This window comes from Tigriopus californicus, chromosome 8 (assembly GCF_007210705.1).
Source record: "Tigriopus californicus strain San Diego chromosome 8, Tcal_SD_v2.1, whole genome shotgun sequence".
In the NCBI taxonomy this organism is placed as follows: Eukaryota; Metazoa; Arthropoda; class Copepoda; order Harpacticoida; family Harpacticidae; genus Tigriopus; species Tigriopus californicus.
The window spans coordinates 11,091,733-11,117,922 of NC_081447.1; the positions used below are offsets into that span (position 1 = coordinate 11,091,733).

At 41.7% G+C, this 26,190-nt stretch overlaps 1 protein-coding gene across 1 annotated transcript; it reads right to left on the reverse strand.

Moving 5' to 3' along the window:
- Nucleotide 1: 1 nt before the first annotated feature.
- Nucleotides 2-26,182, reverse strand: LOC131885017 (obg-like ATPase 1). Its single transcript, XM_059232938.1, has 11 exons — nucleotides 26,021-26,182; nucleotides 25,763-25,949; nucleotides 16,404-16,464; nucleotides 13,787-13,914; nucleotides 12,329-12,504; nucleotides 11,487-11,564; nucleotides 10,656-10,753; nucleotides 5,732-5,875; nucleotides 868-964; nucleotides 334-456; nucleotides 2-262 (listed from the first exon to the last, which is right to left on the reverse strand). The coding sequence occupies exons 2-11, from the start codon at nucleotides 25,947-25,949 to the stop codon at nucleotides 152-154; spliced, it is 1,203 nt and encodes a 400-aa protein (XP_059088921.1). The 5' UTR covers nucleotides 26,021-26,182; the 3' UTR covers nucleotides 2-151.
- Nucleotides 26,183-26,190: the final 8 nt, after the last annotated feature.

Consider the following 26,190-nt stretch of genomic DNA (forward strand, 5'->3'; position numbering starts at 1 on the left):
ATTAATCATTATCCACTCCATTTATTTTCACGTGTCAAGTCATCCATCTATTCCTTGCCCTCGTGCGGGATTGCAATCAGAACAATCACTAAGCACACGAATGACATTAATAGTACATAAACTGAAGTAGCCATTTGTGGTGGTGGTTGGTCTATTTCTTCTTGGCAGCGGTCAAACCGGCTCCGGCGTTGAACTTGAAGAAGATGATATCGCCATCCTCCACGACGTAATTTCGGCCTTGTTGACGATATTTCCCAGCCCCCTGAAATAATAGAAGACAAATGAGAGCCGTGTATTCCTTTTTGGGTGCATGAGATTTTATCATATCATTACCTTGCAGGCCAATTCTGATCCTTCCTCTTTGAAGTCGTCGAATTTCATGACTTCGGCCATGATGAAGCCTTTCTCAAAGTCTGTGTGGATTCGGCCGGCAGCTTGAGGCGCCTTCGTGTTTTTCTAGCAAGACAAATAGAAATAAACACACTCGGTACTGCATTGATTAACATTGAAAACGATTGAAAACATTCAAGTAATTCTTGCCACACATCGCTAAAACAATAAATAAAATCAGCTACATTTTGATGGGATGAAAGTTGAATGTAATCTTTTATACTTGGTTTGTTGCTGGCCTTGTGGCCTGTTTGGGAAGATAAATGAGGAGGCATTACTAGAATGGAGTCAATTGGCCAATTTGCTCAGACATTCGCGTTCTTTTATTCGTTTGATTAATGGCCTCATTCTAACACCACACAACTAGTAGAATCGCAAAGTCATTAATCAAACAATTTGCGGTTTAAAACACGAATCTCTGATAGTTCGCCCAATAATTCAGAGATGGCGCTGGCTGGCAAAATCAACACAGATTACCTGAATGGTCCAAGCTTTGACCTCATCGGGTCCGGCAGTGAAGAAATACATCAACTGGAGGGCCTTGTATCCTTGGACAATGATTTTCTCCAAGGCTCTAGAAGAATAAAGGCGTGTTTTCACATTGTTTCAGTACGTCCATCACAATTCAGAGCAGGCCATAAACGCCCCTCAGTTAATTTTCCCGATTTTCCGTGCTTTGATCTATCATTACATCCACTTGAATCCCTAAACCAAAGTCCAGTGAAGTTCGTCTTTGAAATTGGGTTCCGGTCCACAAAGAGGTACTTATGTCTCCTTTTCTTGTGTGAGTGTATTCAGCGAAGTGTCACAAAAACTTTGATTATCTATCAACAAACACCCTCATTATTCAGTTTGGTGAGAAATAGAGCTGAACCTCTTCGTGTCTACTTTTTAATCAATAATCACATTTTGATGAATGTGTACCCACAGCCGTGCACATTCAAAAGCAAGGCACGCCATCCTCAAGAGACCACAGAGGGTTGACCCAGACCCAGAGGGAGATGGTTGATTGTACCGAAAATGTCCCACTTATGTTTCGAGAAAGATCCAATATCTATCAAAGGGTTTCGAACCAATTAAGATCAATCAATCTCCATTTCAGACCTGGATGTCGCAATCCCAACTGGTTTTGAGGATACGTAGGATTTCTTTTTATTGTTCAGGACCTCTGGTCAAATCGGACTCAAATCGCACTCAAATCATCCCCTACGTTCAGAGTTACAACTTGAGGTCTGGCTTCATTGAACAGACCACTCTTCTCCCCCAGACCCTATCATCAAAAGGAGAGAGAAACGGTCACAAACGGAGACAGGCAAATGACAGAAATACGGCCCCCAAACCATCAACTTCATCAACGACCAGACCAAATATTTGCGCGCCGGAACTAGTACTGTACTAGGCAGGAACGAGTGGTCCACAATGGTTCCTAGAGGAGGCACGAAGATGGCCATGGTTTTGGATGTTAACACGCTGGGACACCTCTTTCGATCTCTGTGGCTCCGTCATAAATTGGGCAGGATCCGTGCTCTTGTTTGTGACCATAACTCAAGCAGTCAGTTGGAATGCCCAATATTATTGCATTTACCAGGCCGACTCGAGGTGGCACCGTTTGGTAGTGAACAAGATGGAGTTCGGGGGCATCATCCTTGATTATGATGATGTTTTTGGGTGCTTGGACTAATTTGCCAGGCTTTTATCCGCTTCCACTTCTCTGTACGCGCACATCCATCATCAAGACAGAGAGACAGAGAGAGAGAGCGAGTAATCATCTTCGCTTCCCTCCAGGGGATCTCTCTTTGGGGTTTGGTGTGTCATTTTCTGGGGCTTGAACTAGCTAGGTTGCTGCGAATTACACGCCTTGATTTATATTTCAAGGGGAGCAATACTTACGTATCTACCTACCTGGCTATCTATCTATAGTAGGGCATTAGCTTATACTGGGGAATATGACTCCGGCACGAATTAGCATTCATCTGCGAGGAGAGGAGAATGAGGTGGCTCCGGGTACTCAAGATTGTTGGCGTGTCAAGTCTTTGACGACAAAAGACCAGCTTTCTTTGCTCGGCAATCTGGGAGTAAATGATGGCGAAGCAGGCCTATAAATCCATCGGACGTGGGACGCCCCCGAGACAATTGCCCCCACATTTGAATACCGTGGATGAAATTACAACTTGCCCATTGGAGGAGGCTCGTTTAATCATGCTGTGGAACTCTATGAACGTGGCAATCATTGGATAAAAAACCTCGAGTCCGTTCGTTGTCTCTCTAAGTGTGTACTAGAGGACTGCTATTGCATCGGTTCCACTTCTCAGGGATCGGGGAATACTTACTGGTACTGGTACCATGGGGTAAAACGGGCTCTAATTTGATAGTATTCAATGGATAATGACCCGCCACAAGATTTGAGCGGGCCAATTTTGATCTTGGGTACCCCAATTAAGGAGCTCGAAAAACAGTGGAAAACATAAATTCTCCTGGCCTCAAATTTACTGCATGTCCAACATGGCTCGACTTTTTGTGTTCAATGTCGTTGTTTCTTTCTTTCTCTTAGACCAGACCTACCTTGGTACTCATCCACCCCGAATGACATAGAACCACCACCATTTCATGATTTGTAACGTACCAATGAAATCCTTGACAAGGACCGGTCGTTGTTCACCCCTGAATTAGGACACAAACGTACTTTTTTGCACTTCAATTGCTATCATTTGACCCGATGGACCAATTGAGTGCGTGCAAGCAAGTTGGTGTCGGACGGATTCGTCCTCCCAGGGAATGGACACACAAATGTGTATCAACGTTCATGTTGGTCCTCAAACACTACAAGAAGCATATTTAAGTATTTTCAAGGCACAAACAACCCGACAACAAGAAGTCTTTCCCCCTGGGGGAAAATTAGTACACGAGGGAGGGTCAACCTAAAACCGCCGCGTAATGTTAGTGTTTGGAGCGCAAGCAAGCAAGCATGCACCACTGGACTCAAATGAACATATTGGCATCCAAACGCGACAGCCTGCCAATATATCAATCAAAACAATATGGAAATGACTGCCTTCCGTCCCAAATTATAGTTCTGGTCTCGAATCGAGTCGAGTGAAGAATAAAAAACCATTGAGGCATGTACCAAAGCGAAGAGACTCACACATGAATCCAGACAAACAAATCGACGAGCTGCAAAGTTACCTACTACTTGTTATTCTGTTTAACTCCATTTGACGGGCCCTTCTCCGGATATGCAACCAGGGAAAGGGGTTGGATGTTTTTTTTAGGGATAAGAAAGGCATTGTGTTCTGGCTTAAGGACTTCTGATTTGGTGTTATATTTGAAGCACGATCAAGCCAAAATATGGGCAATAAAAGATCTGGCTAGTACTGCTCGTTGAGAGGTTCTAGTTCATGTTTGGAATAAGCTCTTTGGTTTCCTAGAATTACAAGTCTTGATCCACGGACTGGGTTCACCCTCACCAATTGGAGGAGCAACTTTACCTAATCGCTGGATGAAAATGGCACACCATCCAATACAAGTCCTCGCTGGCTGGGCTAGCTACGCTAACTTCCAGACCCGGAGAAACGAGAACATTGCATGGGAACAATAGTTTGCTTGGAGGTTTTCTAAATGGGCTTGGCGTGTTGGAAGAACAAAATCGGATGAACAAAATATCCTCCTCGACTGTGTGGTTCTTCGTCGTATCCAAGTTAACAGGCAGGAAGGACCACCAAGCTCCCCTCGCCGTCATTGGGGGCCGATGATCAAGCTATCGATTTTCTGGTTGTTCTTTCCTCAGTTCTCCTGCTCTGCTATTGGTTGTTGAACTCTCAGTGGTGCTCACTCTGGAACCACTCCAAAACCAGCAGGGAAAAGGCGAGCGACACAACCACGACGACGAAGGAACCAACGAGCCCAACAGGAGGGGGAGCTAACAACATGCACAACCAACATTACCTGCCACTATTACGGAACGAGCACAGGGCTCGATGGATGTATGTACGTACAACATCTAAAACGAAGACTCCTGAATCGTTTGAAGGGGCCACCACAAAACACCTTCGAATGTAAAAAAAACCGGGAAACAAAAGAGCAGTTGAGGACTTGATTGAGTGACACATGGGCAATGGAGAGCCAGCTAAACATTGCAAATGGTTTACCATTCGGCCATTCGGTGTGGCGCATATGGACGCGCTCTATTGTAGGATCAGGCCCCCTGCTCAGGACTTGGATTCGATGTTGTTTTTGACGTCGAATCGCGATTATAGTGTTGGTGTTAAGTAGCAATATTTATACGTATGTATCCCGGGGAATTTGGGCAGGCGAACTCATGATTAGGGAATAGAGAATGAGAGAAAGGCGCCAAACGAGTCACCATTACCAACGACGACGACAACAAAACAACAACAACAGCAGCAACCACCAACACAACAATCCAATGGCATATCAAGTCCAATATAATCATTTCAGTGAACGTGGTCCCTTCTCATTTTCTTGACGAGTCGCCATAGTGTTGTGGGTAGTAGAAGTAGAAGTAGAAGTAGTAGTAGTAGTACTTGTAGTAGTAGATGAGATGGATGTGGAGGGAGGGAGCGAAAAGAAGCAGAACGAGAGAATTCAAAGCAATTTTCGGTTCAAAACACCCTTAATCACAGAAGGGCCATAATCTAACTGCCAATCATTTTACAATTATTTAGAGACAAACAATCATATCATCATCATGGCCGACGTCCTCGTCGTCTTAGTCGCCATTGTCAATGCTTTACTGGACTTGGATATTCCCTTGTCCCTTCAGCAGTGAGGACCACCACCAAAGGGCCATAGACTCACTTCAAAAATCTACTGTCCATACTAATATTATACAAACGGCAAGTTTTCCCCCTTTATTCATCCCAACTTTCTAGTTTTTGTCGATTCATTTGTCACATGACTGGAACCATTTGAATTAGAACGGCCCGAGGATCGCGCAATTATCATTCGGAGAAGATGTGTAATTTCCAGTCATCAACACAGGCATTTACCGGTACCGGTAAGTAACAAGGTTAGACCTCAAAACCTAAGCCATTCAACAACTGGAAATGGGATAAGGAAGTCCATAAAATTGAAGACGACGGCGCCAATTTTCCGATCAATACATACGAACACATAGGTACGAGAAAAAAGTTATCCCAAACAACTCGAATCTGGGACTAAAGAGAGGTCTCTTCTCTGAACATAAATCGAACGATGATAAAAAGAAATAAAAAGACCAGTCCTTTCCCTTTCCCCCTTTAAAACATGATTGGAGTTTTGGAGTGTTTTTTTCCAACTGCATTCAGAGTCGATTCTCAACTTTAATACATTGATCTTGACTTACGTCTCGCATTTGACTTCCTCGCAATAGGCTTTTCGCTCGTCGTCCGAGCCAAATTCCATGAGCTTGGATTCGAAGGCGCCAGAAAATGGGATGATCACTGCCCCGGGGTCATTCTTGTCCACATACTCCTTGATCTTGGGTAGCCTAGAAGCCAGATAAAAAAAATACCAAATTGACAAATTTCTCAGATTTCCTCCTCACCCTCCCCAAACATACCTGGCAAAGCAGTGCATGTGAGCATAGGTAAATATGAATGAATGTACTTGTACATGTATCAGGTTCGAGGAGGGGTGTTCCAAGTGATCTTTTCCCTCGTTGTGTCTCGGCCACATGGCTAATAAATTACGCCACGGCCCATTCGACGACAGCATCCGTCTCTTTGTTCAGAAAAACTAATTTGTAATTTGACAAATTCCTGATGCATATCTATGAAGCACATGTCAGAAGCTAATTTCTTGACCAAATACGGCTGGTGCGTCCATCCATTGTCGAGGTCTCGTCGGCCACCATCACTACTACGGCCAAGGCCAGTTTTGAGATTATAAATCACTACAAATCGATAACGAGATTTTGAGGAAAGCATTCTTACCAGATTACTACTTTACCAAAAACAGAAACCCAAACAAAGGGTAACAACTTGAACTAAAGCATGTTCTTCAAAATTAAAGAAAGACGTTCTTAAAGGTAGAGCATGAGATCGGGAATGAACCTAATTTGGTAGATCTGGCTAAATTCATTCCAATACTACCATTAATAGGCTAGCCAATCAAATGAGGTCGGAATAAGAAAGAAGACATGCATATAAGAGGTATGGCTACCAGAAATGAGAACGCGAGAGAGAAGTGACTCGGTTTCCGGTGTTTATGCACAATCGGTTTTGGGTCGGCCTCGATCTAACGGATTTTATGTGCATTCAAAGAACCATTAGGGTGACATTGAGCATATATATAAAAAAAGCAAGATTCACACGACCGCTTTTCCTCCTAATATGTACATACTATACTTTCCCCATTAGATATCTTTTGATACGTACATCTACTCATTCATTCCGGGTCCAGACCAATCATTTCTGGCCCTCCCAAAATATTGACTTTACGTCTTTGTCGGTGTCACCTCCTATCGCGATGGGCGTTCTCTTGTCCCCGCCCCTGCCCATTCGAGAGATCGCCATCGGGGCAAATAACCTGAGCTGGAACTAACCATAACATCAGTGGTAGCTTCTTGGTGCGTTTCAAAGGTGGTCCGTCAAATGTCGTTCTCGGGGTCCCGCTGAATTTTCGGTCAAGGAAGGCGAGTAGTGTTGACATGACACCTCTTCAAATGGGGCTAATGGACGGTTTGTTTCTGTACCAACTTGCTTCCAAGGAACAGATATTTAGCACTAATTAACCAAATGCACTAATAGCCAGCTATCCTGTAGGGTGGTCCTCACTCAAACATGGCCATCACGTCTGAACAGCAAGCTGTCCTCACTCGTTCTGAGAAGAGGCCAGTTGGGGATATTTTCCGTTGATTCGAGGCCATCCAACTCGAATAGGTTTCTTACTTTGTATACTATGTACATAAACGTGAGATGATGAGAAGGACAAGGAGAAGGAGGAGAAGGAGGAGGAGGAGGAGGAGGAGATGTTGACTGGTTTAATTACATGCTATTCATCTCACCTCGTTAATGAAGCGGAACTTCGTCCGTCATTCTTTTTAAAGCCCTTAAAAAATCATCAAACTCCGTCGGCTTGGTTCTGGTTGAATAAAGCAAACTGAAATGACAGCCTTCTTTGGATCGGATTTGCATGTGTCCAATCAGAAATGTTCATTGATCAAACCTAAGATTGGCAGGGAGCCAGCCAACTTGGGAAACGAGTTCGACGCTCAAGACATGCAAAATTATTGTGCCCCCTCCTTCATCCATATTCGAGCACAACCACATTTGCATAAATTCCTATACTCTGCAACAAAGTAGACAATGCTACTACTACTTATAAGGGAATTAAACCCTTCAATGAGGCCATCGGAGAGAGAGAGAGAGAGAGAGAAAGAAATCAAGGAAAAGAGCAATCCAAGGAGGTCAATGCAATGCCGCGTTTCTATCTTCATGGAGCCAAAGTGGGCGGGGACAAGTCTGCATGATGGACATAAAAACATGTTCTCAATCATGTTTTCGGATTTTTTACTCTTTCCAATGCTTCAGATTGGATTGTCAAAAAAGTTTCCACCTAGCAAAATGATTTCTTCGCTAGTAGCGTCACGCCCCTTTCCTCCCGTGGATTTGAGAACTTACCAAAATAGACCAAACAAAACCTGGTTCATGAACGAAAAAAATAGCTTCGCCTTCCGCCGACTGTTGGAAAGCCAGGCGAATTCTTGCTTTAATCATGAAACCACTGGAATACCTTCAGATTTGCTCAACTAGTGCCAAGCACTTGCATGTCAAGATCGACGAACGAATGGTGTGTATTTTGACCGAAAAGAAACACCACCAAGTCTCATCTCTTACTTGTGAGTTGAATCCAACATCACTCTTCCGAAGAAAAAGGTCGTCGTCAGTTGTGATAGATAAATGGCCTGTGACTAATTGCCTTCAAATGGGCAGAACCTCTGCGTAGATGGCGTAGATGGCGTCCAAGGAGGGCCCCCTCCCAGGCAGAAAAATTCCAAACCTGAACGGTGAGTGGAAAAATGTTTGGAATGGAAAAATTAGGGCTTGTGTGAAAATTCGAGTCACAACACTCATTGCCCTCACGATTTTAATGATCCATTTCTTCCGAGAGTCGAGAGTCAATTTGGGCGTTTTCAACGTCTAATAGTTTGGCTAGAATGTTGGTTTCAGTTATGGTTGACCTAGCCTCAAAAAAAAAACTATACTGGTTCATTTTTCAAGGAGCTACTATGTAGAAACGAACTAGTCGTTTAACAGTTCCATGGTTTCAATCAACTTCATTCAAAATAACATCAAATAACGCAATAAAAATAACCCTGGTTTGATTGCAGCATCAACTTCGTTCTTATATTGGAACGTTTATCATTAACAAATAGTTAATTATCGAAGAACCGGCGCATCTGGTTTCTAAAGTGTTTGAATGAAGTTCGTATGGTTCTTGAAGCGAAAAACATGAGCATGAATGACAAAGCACAATGATAGAGGAGAACAAACGTAAATACAACCTTGCTTTTAGATCTTGAATAAAGTAATTTCGGCCAGACTTTTAACGATTGTAATTGCTTGCACAGAGAAGAAACGAGTCTAAATACACATACCATTTTTCTTTATGTATATGATTAAACTTCATTATCATCTATAGGATAGAAAACAAAAGAAATAGAACACTGATTGTGTCGAAAATAGCTCTCGATGAAGCGACGCTTTATCAATGAAAATTGAAAGGCATAAGACTGGTTGATACGAGTATATAGGATTAAAACAATAATAGAACACATCAGCAATGCTCATGTCAAATTGAAATGAAGAACGTTCAAGATTCAAACCTTCCAATTGGATCATAGGACCGGTTATGAAGGACGCCAAAGCGATTTATTGTGAATAAAAAAAGGTCCAATTAATGAATAAATTAATCCTGGCTGCATCTTTCCGAGCTTCATCCATACCATGAAAGTTTATTTGGCATACGTATCTGTTTTTCCAGCACCCTATATTTACTTTTAGGTCATTTCACCATTATTACAATGCAACACATGCATTGCCCATTTCAAACGAATGACAGCGTTCTTACTTGCCAGGCTATTAGACTATTCGTATTTTGGTCATTAGGTCATTTAAATACATGTTCATCGCATTACTGCTTTTTAAACTTTGGGTAGGATGCTCAAGTTTTAAAACGCGTCGCATTTTGAATTGCAACATTTAAGAAGCGATCTTTGTCGCCAAGAAGAACTTTTCTCCCGATTGGTCTTAACACGGAACCCAGATTTGAACTGATATCCTCGGTGGCACAAGGCTCCTCCCCCTGGCCCCACCTCTTTTCAAAACCAAGAAGAACAAAGTTAAATGCACTCAACACCTATAATTAAGAGGTTGTCTCAAATGTCCCCTCCCCCCTTTTCTCTCTCTCTGACTTTGCCAAGTCGTAATTAAACGCACACATCTTTTGAAACTTGAAACGGCAGTGGACGCTTCCTGAGAATCATTATGAGAACCAGCTCAAGATTGGTTGTTGTTTAATCGTATGCAAACCTACAGCCCTCAACTTGGTACGCTATGAAAGAGAACCAACGACTCCCGAGATCGAGCACGTACTCACTATTACTACTCCTCCATGGCTCCAAGTGCTGGTTATACTTGGAGACCTCTAGCTAGCTAGGCTGAACTACATACTACAGTATTAGAAGGCGACTTGTCGGGTCTCATTGCACGAGACCCACAACACACATGAAATAATTGAACTTGCAAGCCACACGAAATAATTTCCGTCGCAATCAAGCCCCCTAACTTTGAAGGGGAGCCGTTGTAGTTGCCATTGCTGCTCCTCGTTGTTGTTGTTGTTGCGCTTGTCGCCGTACAAATGGCAGCTAGAGCCGTCAGTAGTAATAGCAGAAGTGGCAGAAGTCAGCAGAGGAAATGAAGGAAAAAAAGTTCTCATTTCTTGTTTTCTACCTTTTCGAGAGAATTTTGACGTGGTGAGCGAGAGTGTGAGTGAGTCGCAAAGGGGTTATTAAGTGCATGAAATAAATGCTGTTGCCAATTCATTTCAAATTTGATACCACTGCTTCATTATGCTGTGTCGTGGCTGGCCATGTGACTGCCTCACTCTCTGACTCTCCTCTGACTCTGTGACTGACTTGACTGACTCACCACTCTCTCACTCTCTATGTACAACTTGCTACCTACAGCTCTCGAATCCACTCAGTTTGGAAAACGGAGAAATAATAATCATCACGATAATACACATGGCAAATGCATTCCACTCACCACTTGTTTTTCTTCCGAATGAAATCCTTCTGAGAGAGATTCACGAGATAAATCATCGGTTTGGCCGTGATGAACAAATGCTTATTCAGCACCTCAATCTGAAATTGAACCCAAGTCAAAAGCCAATCATTCACATGTATTCGATTTTCTTATATTGCACAAAAAATTGACCCTTCCTTCTTAAATGGTTAGAATTGTTTCGCCAAGCGTGGAGCTGGTTTAATCTAACAATTAGAAGTAATGCTCCCATACTTATGAGGAGATTCTTTTCTTATCTGATGGTTGGGGGTCGGTCGGAAAGAAAAAGGGCTTCTTCTTCGTCATCATTTTGGTCTGAGAGACAGACCTCTGGGGAAAATTGGACGAGAGTGTGAATTATCGCACTATTAAACGGTGCTTGAAATTCCTTGGGGCTTACGAGAGGAATGGGCGGCTAGAAACCCCAAAGTGATCGAATCAAAGAACCCCCTGATGATATCTCATTTTTGTCTCTCTGCGTGAAACCATCTATATTTCAGAAGGCACACAAGATAATTTCCAATTACCGACTACTCACAAAGTCACAATCATCACCCAGGCAGTCTACACGCGATAGCATTCACCCAATACACGCGTCCTCAAACCCAACCCACCCAGCCACCCAACCAACCAACCAACCAACCATCGAACCACTCACTCACTGTCCGAGCTTGCAACAACTAACCTTGTTTAGTCGATGCCACTCACTCCCGCCAATAAAGGGGGCTCACTCTTCGATGGCTTGTTCACACGTGGCTGTTGCTCTACCCCCGTCCCCCTTAGCATTCAAAAATTTGAGAAATATTCACTTACATCGCTGCCATTCCAGTCTCCAAATCGTATGTGCTTGCCTTGATCGATAAGGACGGTCTTAATCTTGGTCATGATGTCCTAAAGTCGGAAGAAAAAGAAAAGGAAAACCAAATTGGAGAGAGATCATAAATACTCGGGAGAGGAGACTTATCGGGGATGGTAAGGGGCGTTCCAAGTCGTAACCTTGATAATTCAATACTCCGCTCAGAGGGAGCATGTAGGGGGGCACTGACAACATGACATATGGAATCTATAAATGATGAAGAGTTTCTTCGTCTCTTGCTGTGCCATGAGATTAGGGCGATCATTGTTCGAATTCATTTTCAGCGGGGGATCACACCTCCTCCACCAAACATGAACCAACCACTCGAGTGAGGTTCTTGAGACTAAACCTCAACCACCTCTACAATAATACATACCAAAGGTTAAATCCTGGATTGAACGCTTCTCAGCTTTCTCGGGACCAACGTATTAAATTCGTGGAATATTGGTCAGAATTTGATAAAGCACCACGACTTGCACGAATGAGATAATGGTCTTTATCAAACCTTGTGCTTTGGGCGGGCGTTGGGAATTTCTATCTAATTAGATAATTACTGTTTTGAGGTGGAGCTTGAGTATGAGATGGTCGAGGTAGGGGGCCTCTCAAAGAAAGAAAAGAAAGAAACAGCGCAAATCAAGAGTCTATTATTCTCTTTTGCGTGTTGTAACTGTGAAATGGAGGATGGGGAGTTGGGTGGAATTTCAAGCATGGGAAACCATATGGAACCCATCCTATTATTGTTTCTGTTTAAAGGCGTTGCACAAATAGGTTAGAAAACATTAGAATTATTGGTACTCACAAATTCCGCCTTCAGTTTCTTCTCGTTGCCTCGGACGTATTTGCGCTCCAACTCCTCGTAGACCTTATTGAAGCCCTCCACATCCTTGAGTCGTAGCTCTTCGTTGATGATATCCAAATCTCGGACTGGGTCCACCTCACCCTCAACGTGAGTGATCTCGGTATCCTCAAAGGTGCCTAAAACCCAATACGGTTCAGTGTTTCGAGGCCATAATCACTCTTGTTTGTGGGTATGTAAGTGCTTGTAAAGCATTGCCGTGGAATTTCAATTGGCTCTTTGTTCCACCGACAGCGCTACTTCATCAATCGATTATGCTTTCTGACCGAAAGAATGGGAGGGAGCTTGAACCCAAGACTTTGTAACACGCTGTGGTAACACACATAATGTGTGTGTGTGTGTGAGTGTGGAAACGTGCATACAAGCTTAAAATTGGTCGGCGTGTCTCTCAATCTCTGAACGATCTGCTATTAGAGCCCTTAGCCCTAACACCTAATACGACCTGCATGTAGCTTTCCGGAGCGGGTAGTAGTCAACCCCGGGGGTGAAGAGTGAAGAGACCAGGAATCGGAAGATATCTCGTCAATCCTCTCTCTCCGGAGAGAGTCGGCACCCTTTGAACACTTTGGAACCCACTTGAAAGTTTACTCTTCTACTTGGACGCAACACCTCTTTGCTCTCTTTGAAGTACATTTATGACAACGAATAATTAGTAGAGACTCCTGCCGCGGTCACCATTTGACCAGCGGGCTTAGGCGGAGAAATTCTCATCCTCTCTGTCCACTAATTTGTATTGTCAGTGTGAATTTTTTCATTAGGGATTGGCGCCAGCCATTCTACGGACATGTCTGTCCATGCTGCACAGCACTGCTCCAACCCCTTGCGAGTCAATGGAAACCCAAAAGATCATGGAAGAATACGGAGATGGTGGTGTTACAATCATGCCCTTCAAGAAGAGGCTCGCTCCTCTTGTCTTGACTTATAAATCTTGGCCAGGAATTTCGCCCTCGCCGTAAATTTCTCGAAGGGTGAAAACATGCCGTGGCAACCCACTGTGAAGTGTGGATGTCCATCTATGAAGGGCTCCCTTAGACAAAGTAAAAAGGGTTTTGAACAAAATTCACAATCTCCGCGGGGGTCTCATCGAGGAGTGTAACCAATCTCTAATTACTGGCAGAATGTATCAGCAAGTCAACACAAAATCATGGCAGAAATGCCTCAAGGTGGTCTCCTCTCCGTCAACTCGACGAGCAATTGGGACACGCCAAATGGCGGCTTAAACAAATATTTCTGACACATCCCAATCAGCAATTAAACGTTTGAGCTCGATTTGGTGGTCGCCTTCATACCTATTTGGCTTCTCGTCATCTAGTTTTCACTTCGAACAATATCGCTACTCGAAATTAAAAGCAGGAGTGTTGGCAAAACTAGACCAGTGCTTTTTGAAGTATTTGTACTTACGACACAGATGAAACATGGCATCACAGGCCTTGATGTGGGACAGGAAGGCATTGCCCAATCCTTGACCTTCGGAAGCACCCTTGACCAAGCCAGCGATATCCGTCACGTTCAAAAAGGCCGGAACTTTGCTGAAACAGTAGAAAGAGAAACGAGTTGCAGATGCATGACAAAGTCCTTTGAAACGCATGAGAGAGCTGAATAAACATATATTCAGAACAGAAAGGCAACTCATTCAAGCAAGGGCAAATTAGGCAGGTCATCTTATTTTTTTTTTCTTTCACTTTTCTTGTTTGCTCAAGCGGTTAGAATTTGTCGCTCTCACTCTCGTCAATTCATCATGGAGGGCCGCTTTCTTCCCAGCTGGGCTTTCCGATAGATGCCGATTCAAATTGGAAAATAATCCCCAGGTTTGAGGATAATATCCCCCCTAAACATCACTGACTAGACAGTTGGGTCGGGTTCAGTTCCAGGATCAACTCTATTCGACTCTCAAGGATTTCCTGAACAACTTATCTCAGCTGTCGCTCATTCCGCGCGCCGCTGCCATTTCGAGAACCACCTCAGGTAGACAACATCAATGACCAAGCTCGTATGCCATTCGGTAGTTAAAGGGCGGTTCCGATCGCCAAATGACAAGATACAGAGGATGTTTGTCAATGCCTTTATTACCACCTAGGTAAACCCCGTCCCTGTAATGTAGGATCTATTGACCGCTTCGTCGTCGTCATTGTCGTGGTCGTGGTTGTCGGCCTCCCTACCTCCCTGCCTGTGGCTCTCCCTCCGAGCCCAATGAGCGTCCTAGGTCTATTATGTCGTTCATGAGGAGCGGCGGCCGTGGTTCAAGTTGGCGGCGAAAGGAAAAGCTGGACAGGTGAACGAACGAACCATTACCATCACCCCCATCACATCGGTCGGTGCGATATTGTCGGTTGATTTTTGGTTGCGGGACCCTTTGTCCTTGACCAATTGGTAGTCACCTTTCAAACCCAATGACAATGAGAAGTCCATTCAAAAACCGAGTCTGAGAATTAGATTAGTCAAAACAGAAGGAGGAGGAGAGCTGTTGACCAAGTCCTGTGGGTACGTCGTGTTCGAAGCAAGAGGCATGGACATCATTGTTTGAGAAGACCGATGAGAGCGAAGCAATGTTGAGTTACTGTAAATGATTTTAATGAGACGTTTGCTTTCCAGACTCCGGAGAATCTGAAAGTCAAACTAGACCAGACGCGGAACAATGTCTTTGATGAAGTGATGCCATTTTCATTCAAATTCCCATCGTCGCTTTCATTCAAACGAACGGCATCAAAGCGCTACCATTTTGGCTTGGGTATCGTTGGAGCCGACAATAAACAAGGGATTTTTCCAGGCAAACAAAGAAAACTTTCTATCGTTGGCGAATGATCCCTGGGAATGACGATTCGTCATATCCAAATCATACCCTCCAAAGGTTTGACTTTTGTGCAACAATTCTTCGACTACGTGTAGCTTACTGCTTCCTGCTCTGTGGAAAGGCAAATAGTTTCCGAGACCAAAGAAAACTATGCAAATGTAAGGTCTCTTTTCAGGGTTTCTCGTCGGCTGATCCGCCCTCAACCCACCCATGGGGCTAATCAAGCCCTACAATTTCTGGTCAAGCCGTATACTTTCCTGATCAAACAGATACTTAGAGATCTGGCCTTAAACAGGCTTGGACCTTGGCTATAAATTAAAATATCATTTGCCTCCATCGGATCAATAATAATCACGGGAGATCGCGCCGCCGTTTTCCAAGACGAGACGAGACGTGGCGTCCCTTTGAGAAAAACACAATTGGCAAACCCATAACCCTACTACTCATGCCATTATACCTTCCCGCCCAAAATCCCAACAACAACAACAGCAACAATATCTAGACGAAGGAGAGGAATGAGATGATATCATTGCTATGGGTTCGGCCCAAATTATACGTCTCTGTCTGAACACACGCTTACAAGGCCGCCTCCGCCAAGCCCATCATCATCATCATCGTCATCATCATGGAGATCAAGGTACAATTAGGCGTTCTCCTCCTGTGTGCTCCTTCGCTCTGTCTGTTTCTCCGTTCGCCGACCAAGCATCTTTCAAGGAAATTCTCTGGCGTTTTCGTCGTAGACTGCGAACCTTCTGCCAAATGTATCCTACGAACGTACACACATACATACATACATACATACATACATACATACATACGTATATACATACATACTTACAAACAACAGAGGAGAGGCGATCAACCACTGATTTGATAAATCGCTCGCCACAGATGGTGCCCATTATCAGCGACTCTACATCCCACACGGCCACCTAATGGCGTGCTTACTTCTCAAAGACATATTGTTATTCTACCTTATGCGTGACTACACAATTAATCTGAATGCCGTGAATATCTGTGTTCTTCGAAAATTCCAAGTCTGCTAGATTTTTGTTCATCCTTCCATTTACTTGGCGCCAAGCCATTCTGAGGCCCGACGTCGCCTACGCTTCGTAAGAAATTTGTCTTGGGCCTAAATTATGAAAAGCTACCTTTGTTTCAACATGCATCAACATCATATAAGGAGTGAGAGCTAGAAATGATCTAGGTACGCTGTCTTCTTCTTACCTGGCTGGTTTATGGTGTTCCACCAAAAAATCGAAGCGTGTATCGGGAACTGGAACACGACGTATCTACAACGGAGAAAAGCAAGGAGTCAGTCAGACTTTCAAATTTCGGTGACGATCCCACACATGATTGGAGCTGAGCGATTTGAAAGACCCTTCAAGATTGGACATGGTTTGGCGTGAATATTGAGAGACCATGTCAAGACATAATGAGTACAATTTACTTTTATATGAACATTGAAACCTGCCCATTATATGCCACTATTTCTACTATTGCTACAATTACTACAGCTCCTCTGACTTCTTCAGCAATTCCACGAGGTGAACTAGAAATTGGAATAACTGGCAATTAAGGATTTTTGATCCGTGGAACTAATCATAGTCATACCAATCAAGAAATTGACTCCCAAAAAGGCGTTCGAAAGACGAGAAGAAAAAAAAACAAAATGAAGACCATCTCATTTGAGGTGCCTCGAATTTTTCGAAGCCTGAGAACTAACCAAAACCAGACTCTTTAGGACGGCGGATGGATTTCCCCTTCACTCTATGTGTATGTGTATGTGTGTGCGTGTGCGTGTGTGTATGTACGTATGAATGTAGTATTTATTCCGTCTTATGACTCGTTGTCTTTGGGATCTTGCATTTGGAAGGGCTCCCTCCCCCTTTCGTTTCCAATGTTCAGTTGTTCACTCATAATGGAGTTTTAATGATGTTTGACTGGGAATATCAGCCCTCGACACCCACAATGTACTGCTGCCGTACCTAGGTCTGCCTTCGTCCCCGACAAGCATGCACATTCACCACATGGATTCGCTAGAACAAACACTCAAAGTCGTTGCATTTAGCATTGGTCTTCTCATCAGAAACATGACGAGCATTCGATGCACATGAAATGTGTACTTAGCAAATGAGTTGAGGAACACAGAACCACTGTTTTACATTGCTCAGTTAACGATCCACAGGAACAGACGGACATAGGCACGGACAGCATCAATGATTCTAAATCGGTATTAACTTGGTAAACCGTTTTATGGTGTTATCTTCAAAGTGGCAATTTCCAGAGAAAATTACTCGCAGGCTATGCACAACCAGGCAAAATATTCTGGCAATTTGGTTTTTTGTCGTCCATAACGACGTATATTGTCATGGCCGCGATACATTAGCTGCTCGGCAAGACAAGGTTTCCCAAAAAAATGTTTCATTTCAACTGTTTTCCGTATCAAAGGCACAGTACACAACCGTTCTACATATTTTGGAACTATTCCTACGAAATGCCGTTAAAGTAACAAAAAACGTAGATCCTTGGTGATTTGTTTAAATTAGCAATTTTTGTACAACCACTGATGAAATAAGTCGGTTATTCATATTGGGTATTTGTTTTCCATCAACCACTGGCGATATATGAGTCATTCGAAAAAAGCAAAAAAAACAGTCCAGAGCCTTTTCCGCCAACGAGACCGGCCAACTGTTTCATGCACACTGTACAGAACAGAAGCAGGCCAGGAGAGGACGGAACAGAGGAAACGAAGGCGAAACAGAGAGACAGAGGGAGAGATAGAGAGGGAGACAAACCACGAGGGGGTAATTATAGCCAATGAAATGCAAGCATTCGAGTCACGTGATTAGGAAACTTCCCAGGAAGACCCTCCTGCTTGCCACTCATTGCCAGTTCCAGTATACCTAGATGGAGGATAGAAGATGGATGGAGGGCCAAAACCAGGCAAACCAAACAACACATTGCTGTTGTTGGTAAGTACAATCGTCAGAGAGAATGGAACCAATGCATTCGAAATAAAGGCAGTTGAAGGCAAGCTAGCTAGAGACAAGGAAGTTTGAATCGGACTGAGTGGCAGCTTCACGCCTAATTAATCTTTTCAATTTCAACAGTACATGTAGTACACATATCCACACGATGGAGGAGAGAAAATTGAATGGAATTTGTTAATTAATTCATATTTTCAACGCTCCAGTCTTGAATATTACATGAAGAAGAGGTAATTCATCAAATAGTAAGAGAAAACCTAAAAACTTTGCTTCAATATACATTCCTAGCAGGTAAATTCAGTGAAAAAATATTAGTCAATTTACATGATAGCCTATTTAACAAGTGCAATCAACTTGAACGCCATACATCAAGTAAGTGCTATATTTATGCATGTGTCAACCCTAATTATATCATAACCAACAATAACCATCCCTACTTGTCAATCAAAGTTGCATTAAGCAAAGCTGTATTAAGCGAAGTCAAGTGCTTGGCCAAGTACAACATAAATGCAGTCATTTTGAAAATCGACATATAAATCGCTCCTGTAATTGTGTTTAGGTCAATTATTTGAAATGTGTCATGGATCACTTTAGTCTCTGTCAAATAAAGCCATTAATAGACAAAATGTTACGATCAGGTAACGTGAATGGGGCTATTATTGTTTATTTTATTGACTACTCAAATCAGCAAGGGCGATTATAAATATAAAGAATATTGGTATTGAATATCAAAGCTAGGGAGGGAAAAAGCTCGAACATCCAGTGGAGCATTTCACTTCACTATGTATCGTCTCTGCTATTTCTTAATCTTTGAGAAAGTTGATTCAACTCTAATGTATTATGGTCATATCAAAAAATTTGAGCTCAATTGAGAGTGATTGGACTTCTTATATCAAAACATCTCTTATTTTATACTCAAAATGGTACAATTGGATATATTTGCCAATTTTTTTCAGTCGAAAAGCTATTTGTATCGATCACGATGTCATGCTTGACGGTTTCTTTGATTTCCATCATCTTGAAACAATTTGCATTACAATTCTTCGAATGAAATTTGCTCCCTAAACTAGATGCGAAATCAATCTTACAAGAGAGCCAAATGAGAATCATCGAATTTTCCTTGGGCTCCCTTTAGGTAGGCGGGCAGCTCAGGCAAAAATAACATTCAAGATTGATAATAATGAATAAAATAACTGTCAATGATCATTCTTGAAAAGAAACTTTTGATTAGTGAAAGGATTGCAATCTTCCCGGATCAAAGTCACACATACTTTGTTCAGTATATTTAGAGAACAAATTTTAATAACGAGAGACCTCTTCGTGAAGAAGTTTGCTTAATGTTTCTACATTTGAAAACAGTTCGAATTTCTGATTCAAAACAACACTTTATTGGCATCAGAACGTCCATTGCAATCGCCGTCAATAATGTTTAGGCGTTGGTCGCTCTTGCTCTAACATTCAACAAACATAATCTACAATTTTTCTTCATCTTTATATTTGTTTAACAAAAAAATGCAATGAACTTTCGCGTTGGAACAGGAATGGCATTCACTTGAACGAGACCAGAATGAGCCATCACACTACTAGTGGTAGGAACTAAGGCCAGTGGGAAGGGAACTGACCAGGGCCAAAAATCTATTTCTGCAAGTACTGGCCGTGCAGTGCTACCAACGACTCTGAGGCCCCATTCATACAGCATTGATAACTCGGTAGACCCTCAAAATTTCTACTGAAACCCTCACGTGGGCTTGTCTACCTCTGTACTAGCACTACTAGTACTATAAGTCATGGCGTACTAAGTGTAATAAGAACTTAATGAATGACAAAACACGCAACCGCTCACATGTTGGCAAAAAGTTTCGAAATCGGCTACGTTAAAGCTTTTCGTCCCTTTCCATTTGGTGTTTAATTGTTAAGGGAAGGATAAAATTGGGACAGAAGGTGATTCTACGGGTTAAAAAACCACATTCACTCAATGCAACGAATGAAAGTTTTCGACAACAGTTTACATCTTCTGCTTAATATTTATTTTTTCTTGTCAATTTGTTCTCAGGTCAAAGAAATGAAGTTTAGATATTTCAATTCTCTTGGCTCGTTTCAAAATGAAATACTTTTTGGTTTTTATCAGAATCAAATCAGAGGAAATGCTCGCATTTATACTCAATCCAGAAAAGATTGAAAAGATGCAAAAAAACATGAAACTTAAAAGTGGAGCCTACATTTCAAGCTACAAAGATGAAAATCAATCTATTCAAACACTGAAGAGACCACATCTTTGGCACGATCTTTAAGACCCATATGAAAATAAATTTTGTAACTATAGATTTCTTATTGTGTCAAAATCTAATCAAAGCAAGGTTAATGTGGAAAAACTCGTCCGTTTTTAAGTGCTTAGTTTTGAACACTTCACTTTCATCTCAATAAATTTCTCAAAGGAAAATGATTTTTTTGCACAAGATTTCATTTTAAATGATATAATGACAAATCCGGAAGCAGTACTATATGTTTCTGTTGAACAATGCTTTAAACAAGTCAGAACAGCAATTCAGATCGTTCAAATAGGACTCAAATGCCGAATCGAATGTGACAACAGTATTTTTTTAACCATCCTCTTTTTACGATCCTCATTGAAATCGACATCATTTGTTTTTGTCAATGTCACGGAGTTTATCTTTAGTAAAAATTAAATGATTTAAAGTAAACCAGGAAAAAAAGATACTATAAATGAAATATTTATCAGCGAGGGAATGTAATGCAATATCAAACAAAAGTAATGGTAAATAGTTGAAAATTGATTATTGTTTCTTGCTTGTTGTCAGCTTGAATTTTGCATCCGTTCAATGAACGTTCATCACATCTAAAGAGTACAAAATCATAGCAAATGTGACGCCTAAAGTCAGTTCCCATTAAAGAGTCGGGCATCATTTGCCAACTTCGTGACTAATGAGCCATTTCCAGAGCCAATATGTATTGAATATTTCCTCACGAGGGAACCTTCGAATTGCAGCGTGACCAGCAAATTGAGTTCCTTTACCAATCTGGTCCTAAATTGGTAAGTCAACTTATATGGGTACAGCTACTCTAATGCTACGTAATTGCCCAAAGTTTAGATCGTTTTCTGATGGAATACGGAACAACCTAAAATATGCCCAAGAGTATTAGACGACATTTTTCGCTAACTTTATTGACTAGATAGATTTGGACTACAAGAAAAAGAGCAACTGATATATGGTTGTTCAGGTTATTTCAGCTATTGAACAAAGGCCAGCAGAGAGTACAGGGTTCGCCTAACACACCCTTAAAGACACCGAACCAATTATGAGCATTTTCAGTGTACGAACTTGTGTATTTGCTCTAAAATGCAATCATCGTGACTTTTTTTACCTTTTGGAAAAATAGCTGTGAAATATGAAAACTGATAAAAAAAAGAGATTCTTAGTTTCTCCAGCTTACTAGCAGATCTATTAATTCGACGAGAGGTAACGAGAACTAAGTGGTGAAAAATACTTATTCGATTTTGCAATGAATTTTGGTTTTCATATTCCTGATTTTCACAATCTTTTTGATAACCTAAAACTTTAGGGTAGACTAAAAATAATTTATGCATTTCAATTTCATGCTTCATAATTTGATATCAACGACCTCAGCTATGCGGGTCTATTACAAGAGAAAGAGAAAATGGCTTTCATTCTAGAAAAATCGATTTCTATTTTGAATTCTCAGCTTTAGTTTTTGCTTACTAGGAAAATAAGCAGCAAAGTATTACTGGGTTGGTTATTGGTCAAAGATTTCGCGCAAATATGTCCCTTTAAGGTTAGTGGTTGACTAGATCTTTCCGAATGTTTTTAGCGTCTTTATATATGTGGATCTATCTGAACGTTGTCTCACTCAAATAGACTCAAGAATGAGATACAGGAAGTAAGTCCCAAATTGGAAAATGATATTTGTTCTGCTTTTTGCCCTTTTGGTTCTCACATGCCTATTTGTCTCGTTTCGCCAAAGTTAGGCAGGTTTTTTTTTTCATTGTTTATATAGTAAGATTAGATTTGTGCTACAAACTTCAAAAAGCCCGCAAATCGAAATAGTTTTTTTGGGCTATTGGCTATATGAGGGAAAGGAACCTCACAACCAATTCGCTCCTTGATTGTAGGGTCAATTCTAGTGACCGTCGAGGCTTAATATTCGTTTTGAGAGCACCTTCAAGCTTTCGAGAATCCAGGCTAGTTCCAACAATGAAGTCCACTCTTATTCTTTCTCGTCTCCTTCATTGTTCAATTTGCTTTCCTCTAATATTTGTATTCCTCTAATATTTGTAGGGAATACGTAGGCCTTGTTGATCCGGTTTCATCTTTCAAGTTAGACTTGGACAATTTTTTAGATAGCATTCCAGATCGACCCTACATTCAAGAACTAGCTCGGTCTGCCAACTCAAATTCGTTGGTGGACCAAATATCATATAAAGATTAAAAGGCAATAAATAAGCGAATTATAACTTTTCACTTTAATGGTACTGGGAATTACATTTCCTGTAGTAGTTAGAAAAGCCCGAGAAAAATCAAAACCCCCTCAAAAAAATGATCCAACTGAATTTTCAACAACCGGGTTAGTCGTGCCAAAAACTCAAGAAGGGTCATTTTTGCTGTAGTTTTGTAACTGTACTAATGTCTCAGTTCAAAATTAGAATACTGTTCTCTTCAAGAAGCCGGCAAACTCAAATAAATATAATGTCAAATTCAGTCTATGCGGCACAATTTGACTGTGATATTTGTCTAAATTATCCCTTTACAAAATGACTAAAAATCAGGATGCCGCACTACATTTTTCATTTAATTTTCTTTGCTTCACATGGCTGATAGTTTTGCTCCATAAAACGACGCCAGCTGTCTGTTTTCCACTTTGCTAATCAAGGGGAATAGATTTATACCGACAGATAAACTTATATTTAACCTGAACCATTCAACCTTTCAAAAAAAAGCATCTAAAACCTGACTTGGGGAACTCGGCAAGGGTAGCCAAAGTGCAAAGTTGTGTTGTAATGAATTATGATCAAATTTGAATCTTCAGCTTCCTCTTGGTCAACCAAATAAGCTTTTAAAGTTTTTAGCTTGGAGCGACCCACTTTACAATGAAATCAATTGAAAGTGGCTTGCTTTTGATTGCATTGATCTAAAATATCTTATCTTATGAATGAGTCAGATTTGTGCGATTCCTTTGACTTTCTGACTTTTTGTCGGACTCGAAGTCTCGCTAGAGTCTTTCACTGGACTCAAGTCCAACAAAAAGACTCATTTTGTTTTTACCAAGTTAAGCAAGGCTCGAGTTATTTCTAAAAAAAACATTGAGTCCAGCCAATTTCTCCAAAATCGAGTAAAAGACTTGAGAGCAGTTTCGGACTCGAGTCCGGACTCGCCCTAGCACTAGCTCTGACCCAAAGCAGGCCACTTTTAGCGAAAAACCGGTTAACAGTCAATATTGCTAGAAGTTTGTTACTGAAGCATATCTAAAGGACATTGGGATTAATCAGGTTTCAATTTGAATCAGTCCGTCTTTTGATAATCACATTTATTCAGTAACATTTGAAACGTCATCAATCTTTATCTAGGAAACAAGTAAACCAGCGCTCTTCAACATTGACATCTGCTTAAGCTTTTTGTTCGAATAGATCGATTCAGGTGATATATCTCCACTTGACTCATTGAAGCGGGAAAGGAAGATGACGTCATCGTCAAATTTTGAGTGATCACTTTTATTTTTGAGGCTTCATATCTCTTTGCTGAGGGATTAAATTGAAGGTTCAGTCCTTTTATCCATTAAAGGAATGGTTCATGCAGGTAGGTATTTTTATAAACTGTCTAAGTTTCACTCATTAACATGCATAAAAACTAATTTTAGAAGAAAAAAGCCGTTTTGCGGCTGATTTTTTGTATTTTAGAATTTCGTATTTTTACAATAAACTTTTTGAAACTTTAGAAACTGTTTTTGTCCAATATTGAGATTTATATCTTGGATTTTTAGTACCTCTACTGTTTTGAGAAGTGCCCCAATGACCTCCCAAAATTTGTGCTGCTTTTCATCGTGCAGCGGCTACTTCAGTGTGTCACTACCTCCTGGAAAGCGTCTTTGTCACTTCGAGAGCTTTAACAACCAGCCTGTAGCATCGCTTCTCCCTACTTTACCAATAGTTCGGCTGTCGAATATGAAAACTTATTCATGATATACATCATACAGACTTCACACATCTTTTGGAGAACTATTTTTAAAAAATGATTCGGTCTTTTTAGGGCTTTTTGGAGGACTAGTGCGCCTGAAATTTGAGACCAAACGGTCAGATTGCGGTTTGTTTAGATGCTTTATTTACATTTATTAAGAGGGTGGAATTGCATTTGAGGCAAAACCAACCTTGGGCAAAGCTGTCACGTTAGTGTTCAAGGTGGGCGCAGCCAGTGTTGCCAGATGTTGGGCAATTCGCCATTTCTGGGGTTTAAGCTTGTTGGTCATTGGGGGGGGGAGATGTTTGGCAATTTGGTAACGCCTTGCTTCTTTTATATCTGGTACATTTTGCTTGTCTAAGAGAATCTAGAAAAAAGTAAATAAGACCAGCAAGGCGTATCAAAACGATGAAGAGAAAACAGTCATTTTCTTCATACATTAAAACTAAATTTGATCCAAATTTTTCTGGTTTCAAATCGACCAAAAAGTTGTTTTTTCCCTCAGTATCAAAGCAAACATTTATAATTGCATATGTTTCGGCAAAAGTTTTTCTGCGAATTACAAAAAAAACCAGTTTGGCGATGGAACCAAACAAGAACACAAGAGGTTGCGCCCTACTGTCCTGCTCATCCTCTTGTCTCCTTTCGTTGCGGACAAAAAAGTGGACGAGAAAGCCATAGTTCGCCAAAGGGCGTGGGTTCGAATCCCGCCTTCGGAGACAAAACCATTCGGTAACCAACTGCTTGCTTAATTCTTATACACATGTCATACTTGTTCGTCTTTTTACCCTTAGAGGCCTTAAAAAGAACTCTCATTCACAATGCTTGGGCAATCAATTGTTCATTTAGTCATCCCTTGATAAAGTCTGGCATCTTAGTGCGTATTCTCTCGTTTCTACGTTTGAGGGTCCGCACCTAGACACAGCAGAGGGCGCTTAGTCCGTCCAATGAGAAGGTCTATATATCTTTAATAGTTTTGGCATGGATATCGAACCCCGTTAGTTGGCGTCAAATGGTAACCCTGATTTTACGTACGTCTAACCAGGGTTGCTCCTTGACTCTAACCTGACTTTTTACGTTCCATTCGGACGGGCTGGAGCCCACGTTCCAAATCCTTTAAGTGTTCTGGTCTCTTCAGGTAAAGAAAAAACTCTCATCAGTACTTCGTTCTAGCTTGTCATAACTGACCACACTTGAGCTTAACAGGGTAGAGCCTTGGAAACCCATATATAAATGCTCATTCAAACAAAGCACGCTCGCTTCTAAAGGGATGGCGGACCCAAACTCAACAATGACCAATGATCTCGTTGGCCGGACCAAGTAGTTCGCATGTTTGTAAGTTGTAGCACATAATTATGAATACTAAAAACTTGGATGAGATACTTATTCTCATTGGGATCGATGGTACAGAACGGAAAGTTCTCGGCAGCCGCCATTTGCGTCTTGGTCAATACGTTAAAGAAGGTGGATTTGCCCACATTGGGCAAGCCCACAATACCGCACTTCAAATTGGTGCCCATGCGACCAATAATCACGGGCTTCTCCTCGACAACATCCTTCTTCTTGGGCGGCATCTGTAAGCGATCAAGACCAGATTGTAGAATCCCAGTCAGGCCCAAGGGTTCATTAGATACGCTGGGTTTACCTTGGCACGGAATATGGAATGGGAGCGGGTTGGCAATGGAAAGAAATCACTTCACGTCCGTGCACAGAGAGAGGAAGGCTTGTCAAGGTGAAAGTCTATTTCAAGCCGATTGTGTTGACGATTTCGGTGCGTGTTGTGCATCCACATGGCAAGATCCGGACACAGAACGC